The sequence below is a fragment of the Netta rufina genome (genome assembly GCF_964035555.1).
Source record: "Netta rufina genome assembly, chromosome: 2".
NCBI lineage: Eukaryota > Metazoa > Chordata > Aves > Anseriformes > Anatidae > Netta > Netta rufina.
This window is the reverse complement of record NC_140124.1, coordinates 43439854-43456994: the sequence shown is the minus strand read 5'-3', so window position 1 is coordinate 43456994 and position 17141 is coordinate 43439854. Positions and strand designations below refer to the sequence as shown.

At 43.8% G+C, this 17141-nt stretch overlaps 1 protein-coding gene across 1 annotated transcript in view; it reads left to right on the top strand.

Annotated features, from left to right (window-relative positions):
• Positions 1 to 4160: 4160 nt before the first annotated feature.
• Positions 4161 to 17141, top strand: part of OSBPL10 (oxysterol binding protein like 10) — a gene marked incomplete at its 5' end in the record, with an annotated part of 108739 nt that continues 95758 nt past the window's right edge. The window contains one exon of the mRNA XM_084306969.1: positions 4161 to 4495. Within this exon, the coding sequence (XP_084163095.1) occupies positions 4161 to 4495 (335 nt within the window). The remainder of the gene's footprint in view (positions 4496 to 17141) is intronic.

The following is a 17141-nucleotide window of genomic DNA, read 5'->3' as shown; positions in this document are numbered from 1 at the left end:
GCAATGAAAAGGGGCAGACTAGAGGGGTCGCTGCTTCTTGTAGACCTTCAAAAGTCGAGTTATGTGTGGGAATGGATCTGAGGAAGGACGAGAGAACATGCTGCTGCTGCACTCTGTTCCCACCTGCTGCATGCGTGCCAGCTGCACTCACTCTGGGGCGGTTGCTGTGGACAGCTGGGGAAGTTTAAGTGAGAGCAGCCTTGGCACAGCTGTGACTGCTATGAACTAAACTTTAGGGATTGTGTCTGAATGATTCCAGTGCTGACAGACACAGGCAGTGGTGATAGAGGTGCACAGTGGTATGGTTTTGCCGTAAATGTTGCTTGCAATTTAGTGACATGTGGCTTGAGTCTCTAAAGCTGGTGGAAAATGATGCAACGTCTCAGGAGAACTCTGTAGGGCAAGGAGGAGGTGGTAAAACTGAGCCAACCTTGTGTCATTTCCATGGAATAGGTTCAATGCTTGAATGTAGACCAGGCAAAACTAGTTTCTGTAGACCCTGTTGTTACAGCAGAACATGTAGATCCCCTGCCCAAGCTGATTATGATTGCTGGAAGTTGTGTGGAAATCTGGTGGGGAGGAAGGGGAAGAGGTAGAAAAGGAATGTGGAAAGTAATCATAGAAAACTATTTGTTAGGGGAACATTAAAAAGGTATAGAAACCCCAAACATGATGACCAGGAAACAGAAAGCAGCAAATGGGCTGTGAGATGGCCTTGTTCTGCAAGCTAAAACTCTGTGGCTTAGCAAAGGATCGCAGAATGGGGAAACTTCTCTGTTTCCCGGTAAGGGAAAACAGAGATGAATGTGTTATCTTAGCAGATGTTTTACTTTCTAAAAGGTGGGATAAATAATGAGCAATGTTGCTTCTTTGGGTACTTGAAAGAAGCAAAATTTTGGCTTGGCCACAGAGTGGAAGTAACATCCTAAAGGAGGACAGTAAAGTAGTGGATGTGTTACCTTGGAAACAGTGAGAGCCTTCATTAGGCAGGTCGCTGTTAATAAATAGTTAATTAAGAATACTGGTAATGAAGCATACGTCATGCAGACAAAGTCAGTGCATGTTACTGGGAAGTCTAGCTCTACTGGTACAGACAATTAGCTAGTAAAGAAAAACCAACGAAACAGAACAGGTTCAGTCATTTTGGAGAACATTAATGACTTAAAAAAATGAGGATAGGGGTTCACCGGTATCAAGATTGCCATGAAAGGTTGTCCAGCTCCATTAGATCACAACAGTATGCACATACTGGGAAGGAAAAAGATATGTGGAGGTTGGTTGTAATATAGTCCCGTGCTTAAATGCAATGCAAAAGCGGCATAAAATGCCAATGTTTGAATCAAAAGGACCTTTGATTAACCAAGGGGAAGGAATCCTTAGTATCTGAATTATAGGTCAAACCAAAGCTCTGTCTAGTCCAGTGCCTTATTCCTTCCCCTCGTAGGTGCTTAGAGAAGGATCAAGAGCAGGGCAAGTGTTATTTCATCAATAGAGTAAACACTCCTCAAAACATCAGAAGTTTAGGGGCTTTCTGATCTTCAAATACCTCCAAAACACTTTGGTCAACATTGTTTAAACATACTTCAAAAACGGTTGTCAAATTGCTCTTTTAATTTTTCTAGACTTTTGGCATCCAAAACCATCTTGTAATGAGTTTCACAATTACAAACCATGTGAAAATGTATTTTCTTGTGCCTATTTTAAACCAGCTGCCCTGCAGTTCTTGTTTTGTGGGAAACGGTGAAAAATCATTCCTGTTAACCTGAATACCATTTTGCACACTGGTTGTATCTTTTCCAACTGAAAGCCCTGTTGAGTTAGTTCTCTTGCTGTACAAAAGCTGAGGTTTATACCTTTTCTCTCTTATTATGTCCTTTTTGAAGGAATATTATTAATGCAGAGCATACAGGCACTGGGTGTACTTTTTATACATTTATATAGCCGCATGCTGATATTTCTGTTTTCCTAATGAGCTCATCACAGCTGTTTGCTTGATTACCCTTGAACATGGAGATGGGTTTTTCAGTGGACTGTTTAAAATGACTCCAAGATGTCTTTCCTGAGAGGCCTTAGCTAATTTATAGATCATCATTATGCATGTGTAGTAAAAGCTTTTTTTTTCACCATGTCTGTACTTCGTTTTTTTGGAAACATTGAGTTTCAGTTGCCATTTTATGAGCAAATTAGTCACCACTTTGAGATCCTTCTGCTGTTTTTTTGGAGTTGGCTCTTTTTTAAACTATAAATGAATGCAGGAATTGTGATTTAGGAAGACGCCGAGTAAAGTACATCCCAACTCAGGGTAGCATTTTCCCTCCTTTTGAAAAATGGCCATTTAGTCCTCTGTTTTGTTTTCCATCTGTTAACTAGTTGGTAATCTGTAAGAGGACCTTCTATACTATCACATCACAGTAACGTGATAGCAGCAGTGCAGAGTGGTTTGAGATTTTGCAGAAATCTCCTGAGGACACAATGTACTTAGAGCCTGGTGTCCCATCCGTTGCAAAAACTCCCTAATGGCTACACCATTGTTATTTGAGTTTTATTGTATAGAACGATAAAAAGAGGTTTCTCTATAACTTTATGAGGAAGCTTCTTTTCCTGACATAATTCTCTTAGGATAAATCCTATGGAAGGCAGAAAATGATCATTCTTTGTAATATAGAACATAAACACGATGTATTGAGGTGGCTGGTGGGAGACTGTGGTGGTGGCACTGTTATTTCACTAAAGTTTTTGTTCCACTGTTCTGGGCTGTGGCTGTAACTGATTATGAGGGAAAATGAAAGCATCTCATGCTTATCTCCAGAGCAGGGTGTGAATTTTCCAAAGGAGCACACCTTATTCATTCCAATGTCTTCTGAAAACTGTGGTCACCAAAGTAATGGAGCTGAGCCTCCTGAGAATGAGGATTTTCAGACTGTGGTCAGGGAGTTTCTGTCCGTAGTCCCTGGTAGTAGTCTGTCCCTGACCAGGGAATTTTACACGTACATCTTAAGTAATAGCTCTGACCTGAAAAATTGCTCTCAAGTATTTTCTGTTTTAAAGAATAACTAAGTTCATAATCTTTGTCTGTGCTGCAGGAGATGTACATTAAACGTTCCACCAATGAATACTAAATCAAAATTCATATTTCCAGACGGTAGTGCCTCAGTATTTAGCTACAACATGAGAAGTTTAACTACCCAAAATTCAGGATCCAGTTGCCCAACATTGCAGCTACCCAACCACAACACATATGGTAGGATTTTCTGGGGAGAAAACTGGGAGAATCTAAGTTAAGGAGCCCTCTCGTCTGTGCTGGTTTATGTGGGGAACTGAGGCCTCTGTTCACACACCAATACTGTGTGTGAATTTGGATGGTTTGAGTATCTTCAGAGGTGCAGAGCATAGGAGAGCACCTGATGTTTGGTACACTCCAAAAATCTCTAGTACATGGCAAAACTTTTCAATGGGTTAAAGCGGAGGAGTGAAGCTTGGTTCGCATTTGGTGAGACTCGCTGAGTGCCTCTGCATTTCAGGTCTCCAGTTGTAAAATGTCAGCAAGAATATCTATGCATCTGGCACGCTGTGGTGACAGATGTTTCCCCAGCACCGAGGCACTGGGCTGGTGCAGCAGGGCCAGCTGCAGGCTCCATGTGAAGGCACGCAGCCCCACAGCGTGCACCTGCCTCCGCTCCGCTTCTCCGAGCGCCCTTCAACGACAGAGCCTCCATCCACAGGCGAGGTGACTTAACCTTCAACTTTTTATTTAGGTGAAGAGTGGGTGAGGACAGGACTAGGTCGAGCCACGACTCCTCGGCGAACCCCCCCCTCAAGGCCGCCTCAGGCCGTGCGAGCGCGGCCATCTCCTGGCCGCCCCCCGCCGCCCCCCGCACGAAGATGGCGGCCGGGGGGTGGGGTGGGGAAGGGGGGTGGCCGGGTCCGCGGCCTCCCGGCTCTTTGGTGCGGGGCCAAGCGCCGCCACCACCGCCCAACCGCCTGGGGCACCTCGCGGGGAGGCGGCGCGGCCGTTCCCCCTCGGCCAGCCCTGCCCTGCCCGTCCCCGCCCGTCCCCTTCTCCCTCGGGCGCCGCCCCTCTCCGCGCCGCCCGTGAGTCAGGGCTTTGGCGGGCGGCAGCCGCGGCCGCTCCGGGCTCGGAGGCTCCGCCGCGGGGCTCCATGGAGAAGGCGGCGGCGGTGGTGGGCGAAGGAGGAGGAGGTGGTGGAGGAGGAGGAGGAGGAGGCAGCAACAGCAGCAGCCGCAGCAGCAGCCGCCCCACCTCGGCGGGCTCCTCGCCCTCCTCCTCCTCCGCCAGCCGCGGGCTGCCCGGCCGGGCGGCGGCCGCGGGGAGGCTGGATGGAGCCGGGGGCACCGGCGGGGGAGGCAGCCCCGGCTCGGCAGCGGCCAGCCCGGGGGGAGCGCAGGCGCCCGGCGGCGGAGGGAGGAGACGGGAGCCGGTGCTGGAAGGGACGCTGAGCAAATACACCAACCTCCTGCAGGGCTGGCAGAGCAGGTAAAGCGCCCGCACCGGCCCGACGCCCCTAAGATGGCTCCCCCGTGCCCTCACGGCTCCTCCCTGCCCCTCGGGACGGGCTCCCGGGGGCTCCTCGGTGCCCTCCCTGCCCCTCGGTGCTCCCCTTCCCTCCTTGGGCTTCTCCTCCTCGTCCCTGCAGAGCGCCCGGCCGTGAGGAGTGGCAGGGGGGCTGGGGGGGGCTCGCTGCTTTTCGCCCCTGTCACGGCTCCCGCTGTATTTCTGCCCCACGAAGTTCCCTTTTGGGCAGTTTCCCGGCGTAACCAACGCTTGTGACTGTTGTTACCGGTGTTTTTTTTTTTTTTTTTCTTGCTGCAGGGTGGGACGTTGAGGAAGCGGTTACCTGTGTGCTCCAGGTGCGCTCTCCTCTGTCGCGATGCCCTTCCCGTTGGACGGGCCCTCCTTTGCCGTGACCCCGCTGTCCTGCTTTTTGGTGGGTGAGGGCAGGCTGCTGGGCATCCCCGCAAATCCTGGGGAAGGTCTGGTTGCAAATGTGGTGCCTCAGCACCACGCAGGGACACGGCCAGACCGGAGTTAGTGCTGTGCTGGGGTCTCGTGAGACCGAGAGAGAAGATTTCATATTAGTGCTTTACTTCTTTGTCTTACTGGATGGTTGAGGATGAGGATGTAAATCTCAACTTTTTAACATAAGACATCCCAGTAATGGTTTTGAGGAGAAACAACTGCTCTAGAGAGAACATTTGCAGGACCAGCCCCAAGCCTTTAAGAAACGAGAAACTTAAAAACCCGCTGTTGCTTGTATGAAGTGATTGCCAGCAGTAAGGACATAGGAACGGCACTGTCTGGGCTGTGCTGACAGTGATTTTAAAGCCTGTGTAAGTGACAGAATTAAATTGCCCAGATGCCGAGGATGCTATGATGCTGACTCGCGTGGTGCTAAACCAGTGTAGGAGCTCTGCAGCGAGACTTTGGGAAGTTTCAGGAGCTGATCTAACTCCGTACACCGGAGGCCCTCCACAGGTATGCGTATTACGAGTGATAACGAACGTGTCAGGTACGATATGGACAGGCACTTGCCTCCGTAAAACCAGGCTGCTTCAGTGTAGGCACAGAGAAGGCCCTCGACTGTCCCTTGGTTACTGCTGCGCTGTGGTGGATTCCTGCTGGACTTCCTGCCCTGCGGGTGGACTCCTCACTGTTCATTTATGCAGTCCTCCCGTTGTTCTGTTTGTTTTTTAAGCGCATTTTGATATTAAAATGCCTAACTGAAAATTAAAAGCCCCCTTCATTTTTTTTTTCTCCTTAGTACCTCCGTTTCTTTTTGTAGAAACAGTAACTCTATCTAATCACGTGAGTGGTTTTAAAGGTCAATTTCAGGTAGTCTGATGAAATTGCAAAATAAAGGCCTTTTCTTATAAATTTTTGTGGCTGGAACTGCCTGTCTGCTGTTTTCAGGCATTGTTTACTAATGATTAGGTCTCTGATAAAGCAGAGTTTAAAATAATGAAATAATGTGTGTAATCTATGTCCGTCCGAGAAACTTTTATCTGAAAACATTGTGGAAAAGGGAGAAATGGCATGTAAACAGTTCCACCATAGCACTTGGAAATTAATACTGTTTTGCTCTTAGCAGTCTTCTTATCATGCTGCTGTATAATGCTCTGTTGATTGCCAATTTTATTTTGTGTTACTCTGGCCATTTGAGCAAGTGGTTTATGATGATACAGAGCTCTTGTGCTAAGTAACTTTGCTGGCTTGTTAGGTTGTTGGTCCCTCTGTGTATCTGGTGCTTGGGATGGGGAGTCTGATACAAATTCTAAACAAAACAGTTGCAACTTGGGGGTTACAAAAGTTGGTTTTATTACAAGGTCCAATAAATGAGGAGCCATGCATGGGTTAGTGGGTGATTTTCTCTTTGCCCTTTCTGTGGATCAGGGCTCAGCCTGTAAGATTTGGTTACCGATTTCATGGCTGGCACGTGCAAAGCGATCAAGAGTGCGTGTGTTGCTGAGTGATTGTACAAATTAGTTCTGAGTTTACTTCATCTGGAAAAACACAAGATTGTTTAACCTCGTGATCAATACAGCCAGATGGCGTGGATAGAAACAAAATGGAAAAATAAAGTGGAAACTGTTCATGGATTTGGAATGTTCTTTGAAGGGCCTTAGCCATTAGCCTAAATAATTTAAATGTATTTAATGTTAGTTTCTGCCATGAGGTATTGAAGTAGAAAGGCTTTCCAAATTTATCCAGCACTTACTGTCCAGAGTAAACTTTAAAATGCTAAAGAAATTCTTAGCTTCTCGTTTGAATTGTAATAAATTAGTGTCACTTTTTTATCAATTGTTTTTTACAGGAGTGTGCAAGATATTCTTATTTTGGATGGGGCGACCAAGTAAGAATATTGAAGTACGACACTGCATTGATAAGCAGGAACTGAAGGCCTCAAATTTAGTCAATCTTGAGAGTTTAATTACTTTTTATTTTAAGAATTTTTGAGCGTTTGATGTCTACTACTAAATACATCTATTTGTTCTGTTGTAGCAGGTTCAGGAACAGCTTGATTTGGAAGTGAGTGAGGTGGTTTTTCGCCCTAAAGTAAGCAGAAGGAAAAGATGTTTGTTTGTTTGTTTTGAGGCAGTTTGTTGCAAAGATATCAAGGGCATTTAAAGTGTCTCCACTAAAGTCTCTTTCTGTGGATTTTCACAGGTGTGAATGTGGGGAGCAAAACCGAACCTAAAACACAGACACTTTGATGTGAGAACGTTTGTGTCTGTTCTGAGACACTGGGGCATTTCGGGTCAGGACAGGTCAGTTTGCTGCAGAACTGGTGTTGGCAGCAGGGTTTTGGGTTCTGTGACCGTGGGACCTTGTTTGAGGATCAGTGTCTGCTTGGGAGAGACGGGATGCATTTCCCTGAACAGGGCAAAGGCATTTTTGGTAGTAGGAGGGCTTTAAACTAGGAAGGAGGTGTGGGAGAAGGTAACCAGCAGCCCGGTGGAGGAGTGACATGCAGGGCTGCTGAGCAAAGGGCATGGGGTGACGTGACAGGGAGGGATCACAGCGTGGGGATGAAGCAGAGTCACCTCCAGCACTCGCAGGTTGGTTACCAAGGAAATGCCTACAAGGCAGCATTATGGAGAAATCCCCCAAACGCTCTGTAGGAACACGACACGCTGGGTTGCCTCTCCTAAGTGCTTGTACGTTAACACACAGCATGGGGAATAAACAAGATGAGTTAGAGACGTGTACATTGCAAGGCTGTGATCTTTTTGGGATCGCTGTGATACAGTGGGATGGCTCCCATGGCTGGAGGGTTGAAATGGAAGGAGACAGGCTCTTTAGGGAGGGCGTCTGGGGGAGGTGAGGAGCTGGTCGAGAGTTTATGGGTTAGGATTCAAGGGAAGACGGGGCTATGTGACATTATAGTGGGGGTCTGCCACAGGCCATGTAATGTGACCATGAAATGGTTGGATTCAAGATCCCCAGGGCAGCAAGCTCACAACGCTGGACTTCAGGAAAGCAGCCGTTGGCCCTTCCAAGGATCTGCTTGGTAGAGTACTGTGGGACAAAGTACTATGGGCCCAAGAAAGCTGGTTTAATGTTCAGGCATCGCCTCCTTCAAGCTCAAGAGCAATGCATCCCAACAAAGAGGAAGTCAGGCAGAAACACCAGGAGGCCTGCGTGGAAGAACGAGGAGCTCCTGGTCAAACTCAAACACGAAAGGAAAGCCTGTGGAGGGTCAGCTCAGACGGCAGTGGTCAGTGGTGCTGAGTCTAGTTGGAGGCCAGTAAAGAGCAGAGTACCCCAGGGGTCTGCAGTGGGTCCAGTTCTGTCCCAGTACAAGAGAGACCTGGATGTACTGGCGAGAGTCCAGCGGAGGGCTACCAAGGCGATCAAAGGACCAGAGCACCTCTCCTGTGAGGACAGGACTTCGTGCTGGTGAAGAGGAGGCTTGGGAGGTTCTTAGTGCATAAATACCCAAAGGGAGGGTGCCACGGGGAGCCTGGCTCTTACCAGCGGTGCCCAGTGCCAGGACAAGAGAAAAGGGCCACAAACCGAACACAGGAGGTTCCCTCTGAACACCAGGAAGCCATTTCGTACGGTGGGGGTGACAGGGTGGTGGCACAGGCTGCCCAGGGAGGCTGTGGGATCGCCCTCCTCGGAGAGCTTCAAAAATCCTTCCTACCTCAGCCATCCTGTGATTTGCTCTTTTTTTTTCTATGAAATTATAACCAAATATATTCTCGGAATTGACGTCCTGTTACAAACCATTTTTGTTGAGATTTACATGTTCTGTATCTACGGGTGAGCAGTAGTCAGTATTACAAATGGGAGTGGTGTGGTTTTAATGGGCGAGCATGTCTCTGTAGGATTGTTGCGTGTTATTTGGAACCTGTTTTGCATGAGTTAATTTGATACTCGTGAAATACTGGCTGCCTGTGGCGTCGTTATCCTGTAATTTACTAGATCAGTAGAGTGTTGTGTGAAATTCACGTGTGGTCTGCTGCCTGCTCCCTGCTTTCTTCTTGGAAGTGTTTTTGGTACTTTTGTAGGGTTTTGTCCTGCAAGCACGTGTAAGCCCCTGGATCATGCGCCTTTGGGCGGGGGCTTAAATTTGGATTTGTAACAACAACAAATGGAGCCCCAGCTGATAGATACTGTTTTTTCTTTTCTGAGTTGAACTGCTCTGTGTAGATGATTCTGTAGGCCAAGTGTTTAAAGCATTACTTTCGCCCATCCCCATTTCCTATCTCAGTTGAGGAACGCATTGTGTTACTGATCCGCATGAAACACGCCCGATATGCATTATGTACCTGGCTACTACCACAACTTTTGGGGATTGGCTTCTTTGTAACTCAACAAAAGGTGTTCTTTGGTCAAATTGAGGTTTTGTTGTACTCACACTCTCTTCAGCAGACTCAGCAATGTTGTGGTGTGGTCTCTTTGCTTGTTTGGTGGCAGAGAACGGTTTCAATCCGATTGCCACCACAGAAAGGCCCTTCCTTATTTCCATTGTCCCAAATAGCAGCATGCTGCCAGAAGAACCAGCAGGCTCTGCTCCCTGTGGTATTTTAGGGGCTGACTTCTTGGCTCCCAGAGCTTACACTTCTCTCTGCAGCTCTTATGGCCGGGAGTCATCTAAATATGGCAACAAAAGATGTCAACACTGTTTTATACTATACTGCCTACAAAAATCTGCCTTTCTTTTGTCTTTTAAAATTTTTATTATTTTCATATATATTATAGAGAAAGCGATTGAAATGTCATCATTAATCCCCCCCCAAAAGAGGATAGAAATTCATTAAAATCTTCCTCTTGTCCATTCTGAATTACTTAGCCCATCTTTTGCAGAGTTTTGGGATTGACACATCTATTTGTGGTGTTTAGGGACAGCTAACACCTTTTGCAGTTTTAATTCCCTGAACAGAAGTGCAGAGCTGGACAGAAAAACAAATGGAAACAGGGAGGAAGGGTTTGACTCTTGCAATCTTTTGTGTCTGCTTTGGTAAGGTACCCACTGGTGCTGCAGCCCAGCCTTTATATTTGTTTCTTCTGTGTCACGAGGGAGGTGTATTTTAACAAAACAAGCTGAAAGTCAAAGATTAAAGAGTCTAGGACAGTGAAAGCTGGCCCACATTCTTACATTGGTACCATTCAAGTTCTTCCAGGAGTGGTCTGTGGCCTTTTTCCACTGTAAAAGGTGAGAAGGTGGTTACTGGAGAAACGTTACCGGTGTAGCTGCTGGGATGGAAGTCTGTCTTGAAGAAATAAACCTTTATATGACCTAAACGACGTGAGCACTGTAACAATAGGCAATATCTGGGAAGGAGAATATAATTTTGCGCTTATTTAACGTTTGTGAAGTTTGTCGTGTTGGAAATTTTTCTGTGTTCTTACGAGAATTGGATTAACGCCAACCTCTCTGCTGCGTATCTTTTTGAGTTAGTGTATTCCTGGCATATCTATACGTGGCTTTGTGTAGTGTTATAATACCTTTCAGGACTGACCTACAGAGTTTGGGAATGGGGAGACATTATAAGGAGCAGGAGGTAAACCTCCTCTTTCTTCTGTTTGTAGGAAATCTGTTCCTTACAGTTTGAAACCTTATTTTAGTTTAAGTATTGAGGAAACACTCAACATTTTCAAGGTGTTTTACTAGTACTGTGCTAAAATTCTATTTTAGATATTACTTGCAAAATAGATTTTACTATAAAATACCTTTTCCCTTCACATGTAGGTTCTGTTTGTAGTAGGAGGCAATGTGGAAAGGAAGAACAATTAAAAGCAATGTGTTTTATTTCTGTTGAACAAATGAGCAGCATATTTGATGTGCTGAACACTCAGGAGCCACGTATCTTCTGTTATTAAAAGTTAGTTGCATGTCACTAATTTCAAATAAATGTGAAATTTAAAATGTCAAAAATCAGTTCTGTTTTAGATGAAGATGCTAATTACATCGAAATGTAAGCATTCCTTTTTTTTTTCTCTTTCCACTTTTTTTTCTGTTGAAACATTTTGCCCTTCATTGCATTTATTGCCCATTGAAGTATTTATCATTGAAGGTCACTATTAAAAAAAAAAAAAAAAAAAGTACTCTCCTCGATTGTATATCCCTTACTTATTTGTTGGAAAATGAAAATTTCAGTTAGGATGCACTTTGTCTTTATTTAGTTAGTGGTTAATTAAACCTAACTGGCTTAATCACTAACTGCTTAGTTTATTTTGAATAGCTTTCGCTGTTGCCTGTAAACCAGGGATGTTAGCAGAGCGGAGAAGGCTGGTTGAACAGAGGAGTGAAGTTACAGAGAGGCTTTTAACACAGTAAAGGACAGGCCAAGAAATCCATCATTCTGTCTCTTTGCCCTTCAGTGTTGCTTACAGGAAACACTTTGAAGAAGACTACTTTGAACCTCAGGCTGAAATTTAAAAGGATGGTCTTGTGATGTGGGTTCTGTTTGACATTTCTCTTGTCCCCAGCCAGGTAACCCAAATCCTTTGCTCCTCAGCTGCTTGTGACACATGGGGTCAGTGCTCCTTATGCCTATGCAGAGGATAAATTCACAGAATCACCTAGGTTGGAAGAGACCTCCAAGATCACCTCGTCCAATGCATATAATGCATGATAATTTGCTCCATAAGATGCTTGATGACAGCATAGGACAAATCTGTTTAAAACTAACGAGGCTCAGGCATTTTTGCTCAGCCAGTGGGATTTGCAAGTGCTCTTCAGCGCTGAGCAGCAGTCATGGTACCAGAGGGAATGAAGTGACAGGCAAAATAGAGCGTGGTCTTCCCTTCACCCAGATGTCACACTCAGCTTTCAGACAGTGAAAAGAAGTGGCAGTTGGCACTAACACTGAAGCACTTACCCTTATCTGGGTTTTGTTAGTACCAGCTCATCTCACTGCCATCTTTTTCAAGGGAGATTTCTGTGTTTAGCAACGCAAAGATAAATGTGGTTAGAGGGAGCACGCACGCACTTGCTGGCTCTTAAAAATGCACCAGTTTGGGGATACAGATTGTATTCAAGTAGAAGTGGCAGTGAGTTGTTAAACGGAGTAATGTGCCTGGAGTCTTTTTCCAAGTACATAAAGGAAGTATTCAAGAGATTTTTCCCATTATTTTATATTTTAAAACAATTGTTTAATAAGAAGAAAACATCTGGGCTTTAACTTCTCTTTGGCTAAGCAATAATAAAATTCTTACCTTGTTCTTTATGATATATTTAAAAGGCTGAACATTTCAAGTGAAAAGGATGCTGAAAATCACCATGACTCTTGTCTCTTAATGTAAAATGCTATTTTAAAAATCAATTTTATAACAAATGATAAAAAAAGTATTGAATCTGGGCCAACTAAAAATGTTGAATTTCTTTTTTTCAGCCTAATAAACTTCAACAACTTTCTTTACACAAGTCCTGTCGCTTTGCTTTAGCTCTTACAGGCTTTTGGGGTATACTACTGAGATATCTGAGCACAGTTTAGAACCCAATCCAAGGAGGCAAAGCTTGCTTAGTACTTAACATTGCAGTAGACATTGTCTAAATGCTACTGTACTTTGCTTTCCAAAATGGCATTTAATTAGTAGGTAAATTATAGTTGAGAAATATAGGTCCTTAACTACCCAGCTACATAGCACAAGCCATGAAATTTGTCTTGGTTCCTATTCCACCTAGACTTGCGTTTTGCATTGGTTGACTGTCTGAGAATTTTTCTTCCAGTGGTAGACAATTCTTCACCATTGGAACCGTCTTTAACTACTCCCTGCTTAAAAAATTGCCCGTTTTTCTTAATATATGTCAGCCTTGATGTTTCACTGAATCCTTGTTGCACATACTGTGTATGAGACTGAAGATAACCTCTTATCAAATTTAATTTCCTTGTGCAGTCTTTGTGGACCGGCTAGGTTATCTTTTGTCTGTCTCTTGGTATCTAAACCAATGGAGTTTTCTTGCTGCAAGTCAGGCTTCCCTGCAATTTTAATCATTTATGATCATTATGATGATTATTGGATATGCCAGTGTTTTTCTTCAAGGATGGACACAACTTTGTGCGGTTAGCTGTGGCTTACCTTTTCCTCCTGATGTCCAGTAACATACTCTTTTCGGTAGTACTGTGCCAGAAGCACCAAAGTGAAAACTTAGCACTTTTTTTTTTTTTTTTTTTTTTCTCATAGGAAGGTGATGAAGGGATTGCCATGGGAGCTGTATTCCTGCAGTATGCTCTCTCCAGGGTTAGCACTTTTTTTCCATATCCCTTGTGATAAGTCTTAGCCTCTCTTGTGGCTTGTGCATGCCTTATTTTTGTGGGAGAAAAATAGTAGTTAATTTCTTGTTTACAGAAGGCAATCGTTTAAAAAATACAGCTGGTGAAACTGATTATTAGTTGGAAGAATTGCTTGAAAAAACAACAACTCTGTTTTTGAGTCAGTGCAGGTAAATCTACTATCTTGTAATCAAGGCTTTATTATCACTAGATGGAAGATCTTATTTTGACAGTGTTGGAATGCGTGTTATTTGCTGAAGATAGCTTTTTTTTTTTTTTTTTTTACATCAACTGCAATCTTTATGGATTTTTTTCTTCATCTAGGTCATTGCTAAACACTTGAAAGCCAAGAACTGATTGGCAAGGAACCCCATTAGAAAGACATTCACTCAAACATCCTCATTCAGCCTCATATTTTGAGGCTGGCTACATCCTTTAACTGTTTTCCAATGCATTTAACGTCTCATGTTCCTTTCTGTATTGTGCTTAGGTTCAGTGCTGCCTGCATTGCTTCAACACTGCTAATATTACGGAGCAAACTTGTGAGATCAAAACCGTAGCAGGCTTTCCGAAGGAAATTTGGTTTTGGTAAATGCATAGTGGTGGGTGTTAGTTACCTTGCTGCAGATGTCTTTGCCTGTTAAAAAAAGGGGGCTGTATCTGCTGTTGTGTTACCTTATTGAATGGCTCAAAGGCCTGAACTAACTAGGCTGTCTGTCCCATTTATCCTTCTAAAACTGTTTTGACAGTGTTGTTTCCTTCGGTTTGGGAACTTTCCCACTGTTTTTCGTGGACAGGAGCTGGATGCACCGAGTGTCTGTATTGATGAACCTTCATATTTGTGAATCATTCACGATATGCTTTGGGAAATCTAACATTTTTTTCTGGCAGTATCTTTCTTATAAAATTGCAGCTCACAATTTGGAGCGCAGTTCTTCAGAATAAAAGCTGGCACTCCCCTGATACGTGTTACCAACTGCTGTATGCTTGGTGCTTGGTTTCAGGGCCCTCCTACAGGCTAAGTGCAGTTGCTGCCGTGCACCTCTTAGTCCAGCACACACACTTGAAGCGTTTCACAGCATTTTAAGGTGCCTCAAGGTATTTGACTGAACAGACCTCACAGGCTATCGCTTGGATAGTTGTAGGTTGAATCCCTAAGATAATACTTTTTTTTTTTTTTTTGAATGGCTTTGAATAAGTTATTACTACCAGTTCATATAGCAAGTATGTGGTTATCCCTGACCCAGAGGGTGGCTTTGCTTCAGCTGCACGGCTTTTCAGAGATTACCTGTTGTGGTATTAAGAGCTGAGCCTTATAGCGTGCCTTTCATCGGGTTCCCAAGGAGTTTTTTAAAAGCAAGTCAATGCTGTTAATTTGACTTGCTTGAGAAGGGAGTTGTGGCACAGGTAAGAATTGTAATGAGATGAATTGTCTAGAGTATTTTTAAATAGTATAGTTAAAAGTCAAAGGAATTACGTATATAGAAATTGGGGCTCTGTGTTGACAAAGCTTCGGTGTTTATTTTATCTATGCAATTATGACCCACAGTGCCACTTGCAAACTCTATCAGTTGCTACATCTTTGAGATAGGAGGCTGCCTTTATGGAAAGGGACACGCACACTGGGAAAACACCCGGTGGCACCAGGTGGCAGAGTGCTGCGTTTGGCCTCAGTAGGAGAGGGGTGCGTGCCTGTGTTTCTAGCTTGACAGCATGGAGAAAACCTTCCTCATAAAAAGAAACTAGTTTAAGCTAGTGAAGGCAAGACCAGATATTCTGCTCCTTGTAATCCTGATGTCTGTAACAAAACGTGGGGAGAGGGGAAATGGCCAATGGTCTGTTGCTATTATTTGAAGCCATCAGGGAATTGAGGAGGAGGTATGTCAGGTCTTATTCTGGTTTTTATACTGCTTTTATTCTGGTCGTAGGAGGAAGAAAATGAACTGGATCATGAATAAGTTACCTAAATGTAGGCAAGGTAGAGAAACAAAAAATGCATTATTCATTCCTGCAAGCATTTGGGTATTCTGCACTGGCACAAAAACCTCTCCTGGAGGTGTTGTTTTTTGGTGCCTTATCAGAGCAAGCTTTTTATAGAAGCTCCTGCTCTCAAAAAGAGGAAAAAGATCTCTCAGCTGGAAGGTTTCCCTTCCACACCATAAGGTGTACTTTTTTTTTTTTCCCCTTCCTTTCAGTATGTTTTGTCTTACCTGGTTAGTAGGCTTTGATTTTTGACTGTTGGGTTACGTGTCAAACTCTTTATAATTTCATTATGTAAGTGTAAGGAAAGGGTAATTTGGCAATAGAATAGGGGAAGAAAGATGAGGTGTGGAGTGGTGGCAAAAATTTAGAAAAGGAGTAAAAGCTTCTGGAGGAAGATTGATAGAGGGTAGGAGAGCCATGGAAGGGGAAGAAAGTGGAGAAAAGGAAATGGATGTAGAACTGAAGGCAGTACAAAGATAGACCTTTACCACCTTTTTTAAAAAATTAAAATGAAGGTCTAGAAACCATATAATGTGAATTCAGAATGAAGCCTAAGAAACCTGAGATAATTTGCTCTGATTTCTTAATTTTAATATTTCCTTTAGGAATGGCACATGAGAAAGAGTAATTATTTTTTTTCTAAGTTGCAGAACATGTAGGACAGTGGGGATTTTTCTGGTTTTGCTTCTTTTCCGCCACCACCTTCTGTAGCAGAGCTCATTTCAGGCTAGTAGTGTGTGAACAGCAGCCAGAGGAAGCTCCTGACAGTGCCCACCTGGATATATATTAATGTGCCAGACTTACCTCTGCCCTTTGAAACACAACGTTGGGTATGTGGGAGTTGGAGCATATGTGATGATGCTAACTGCTTTCCCGTTAAAGGTCGTAAGTATTGTTTCTTCTTTTTTGATTTAAAAATGAGGATCTGGATTGTTGTGCCTATAACAGAGCGATGTTTTTAGAAATAGATGTAAAGCAGCAACGTAACACATAAAGGTCTTTAGAAGTTATTGTTACTTGCAAATCAAAATACACTGTCTCCAGGGGGATCGTGGCTAATACGCTGAGTATCTCACAACATATTGGTGAAACCACCCTTGGGTGGACTGTGTGGATCCTATGCATATGTTTCTGTGAAACAGTGTTGACAAGATGCTGGGTTGTGAAGGTGGCTGCATATCAACTGTCAGGATAAAGACCCAAACAGAAACTTTAACTTCTCGTTTTAGTCCTTGACCTGATGGTCCTAAAAGTAAAGGCAGGGCCAGTGCAAGCTCTCGGCCTAGAAAGCTGCAAAGTTCCAGCTCTCCTAAGATGATGCAGTTTGGGAGAAACGTCTGGTTTCTGCAAAGCTTTGTTTGAACTAGTTGGGATGGAGAAGAGATGGAAACGAGCCAGCATGCTGAGAACTTGAAAGCAAGTTCTTTATATGCCTTACTTTAATTCCATATGATGTGTAAAGAAAATGCTGCGTGATCTTGGATATGGTAATTATTTCAAACTGGGGATTTGTAGGCTACAGATTGGGCAGGAAAAAAGAAAAAAAGCTCAAAAGCTAAGAAGAACAAGCGGATGGGAAGAGGAAAGACTGAAAAACTTAAAAATTCCCAAAGCAAGACCTTCTTAAATTGCCTCTAACTTTTTTTTTTGTTGTTGTTTTATATGAATATATATATTTAATAAATAAATAACTATATATATATATATATGCAACTTACAGGAATGAATTTAGTGTATCCTAGTTGAGTTTTCAGCCTCTGGTGTATGAGCATGAAATACATACCACTGCATCAACAGGTTCTGTCAGTGATATAATATTTTAAATGAACCCTGCTGTTGGGAGAAATGCCAGCATTCGTGAGGTTCAGTTCAGGGAACCTAGATGATAAATTGTTGTTGTGAAAGTGAAAAATAAC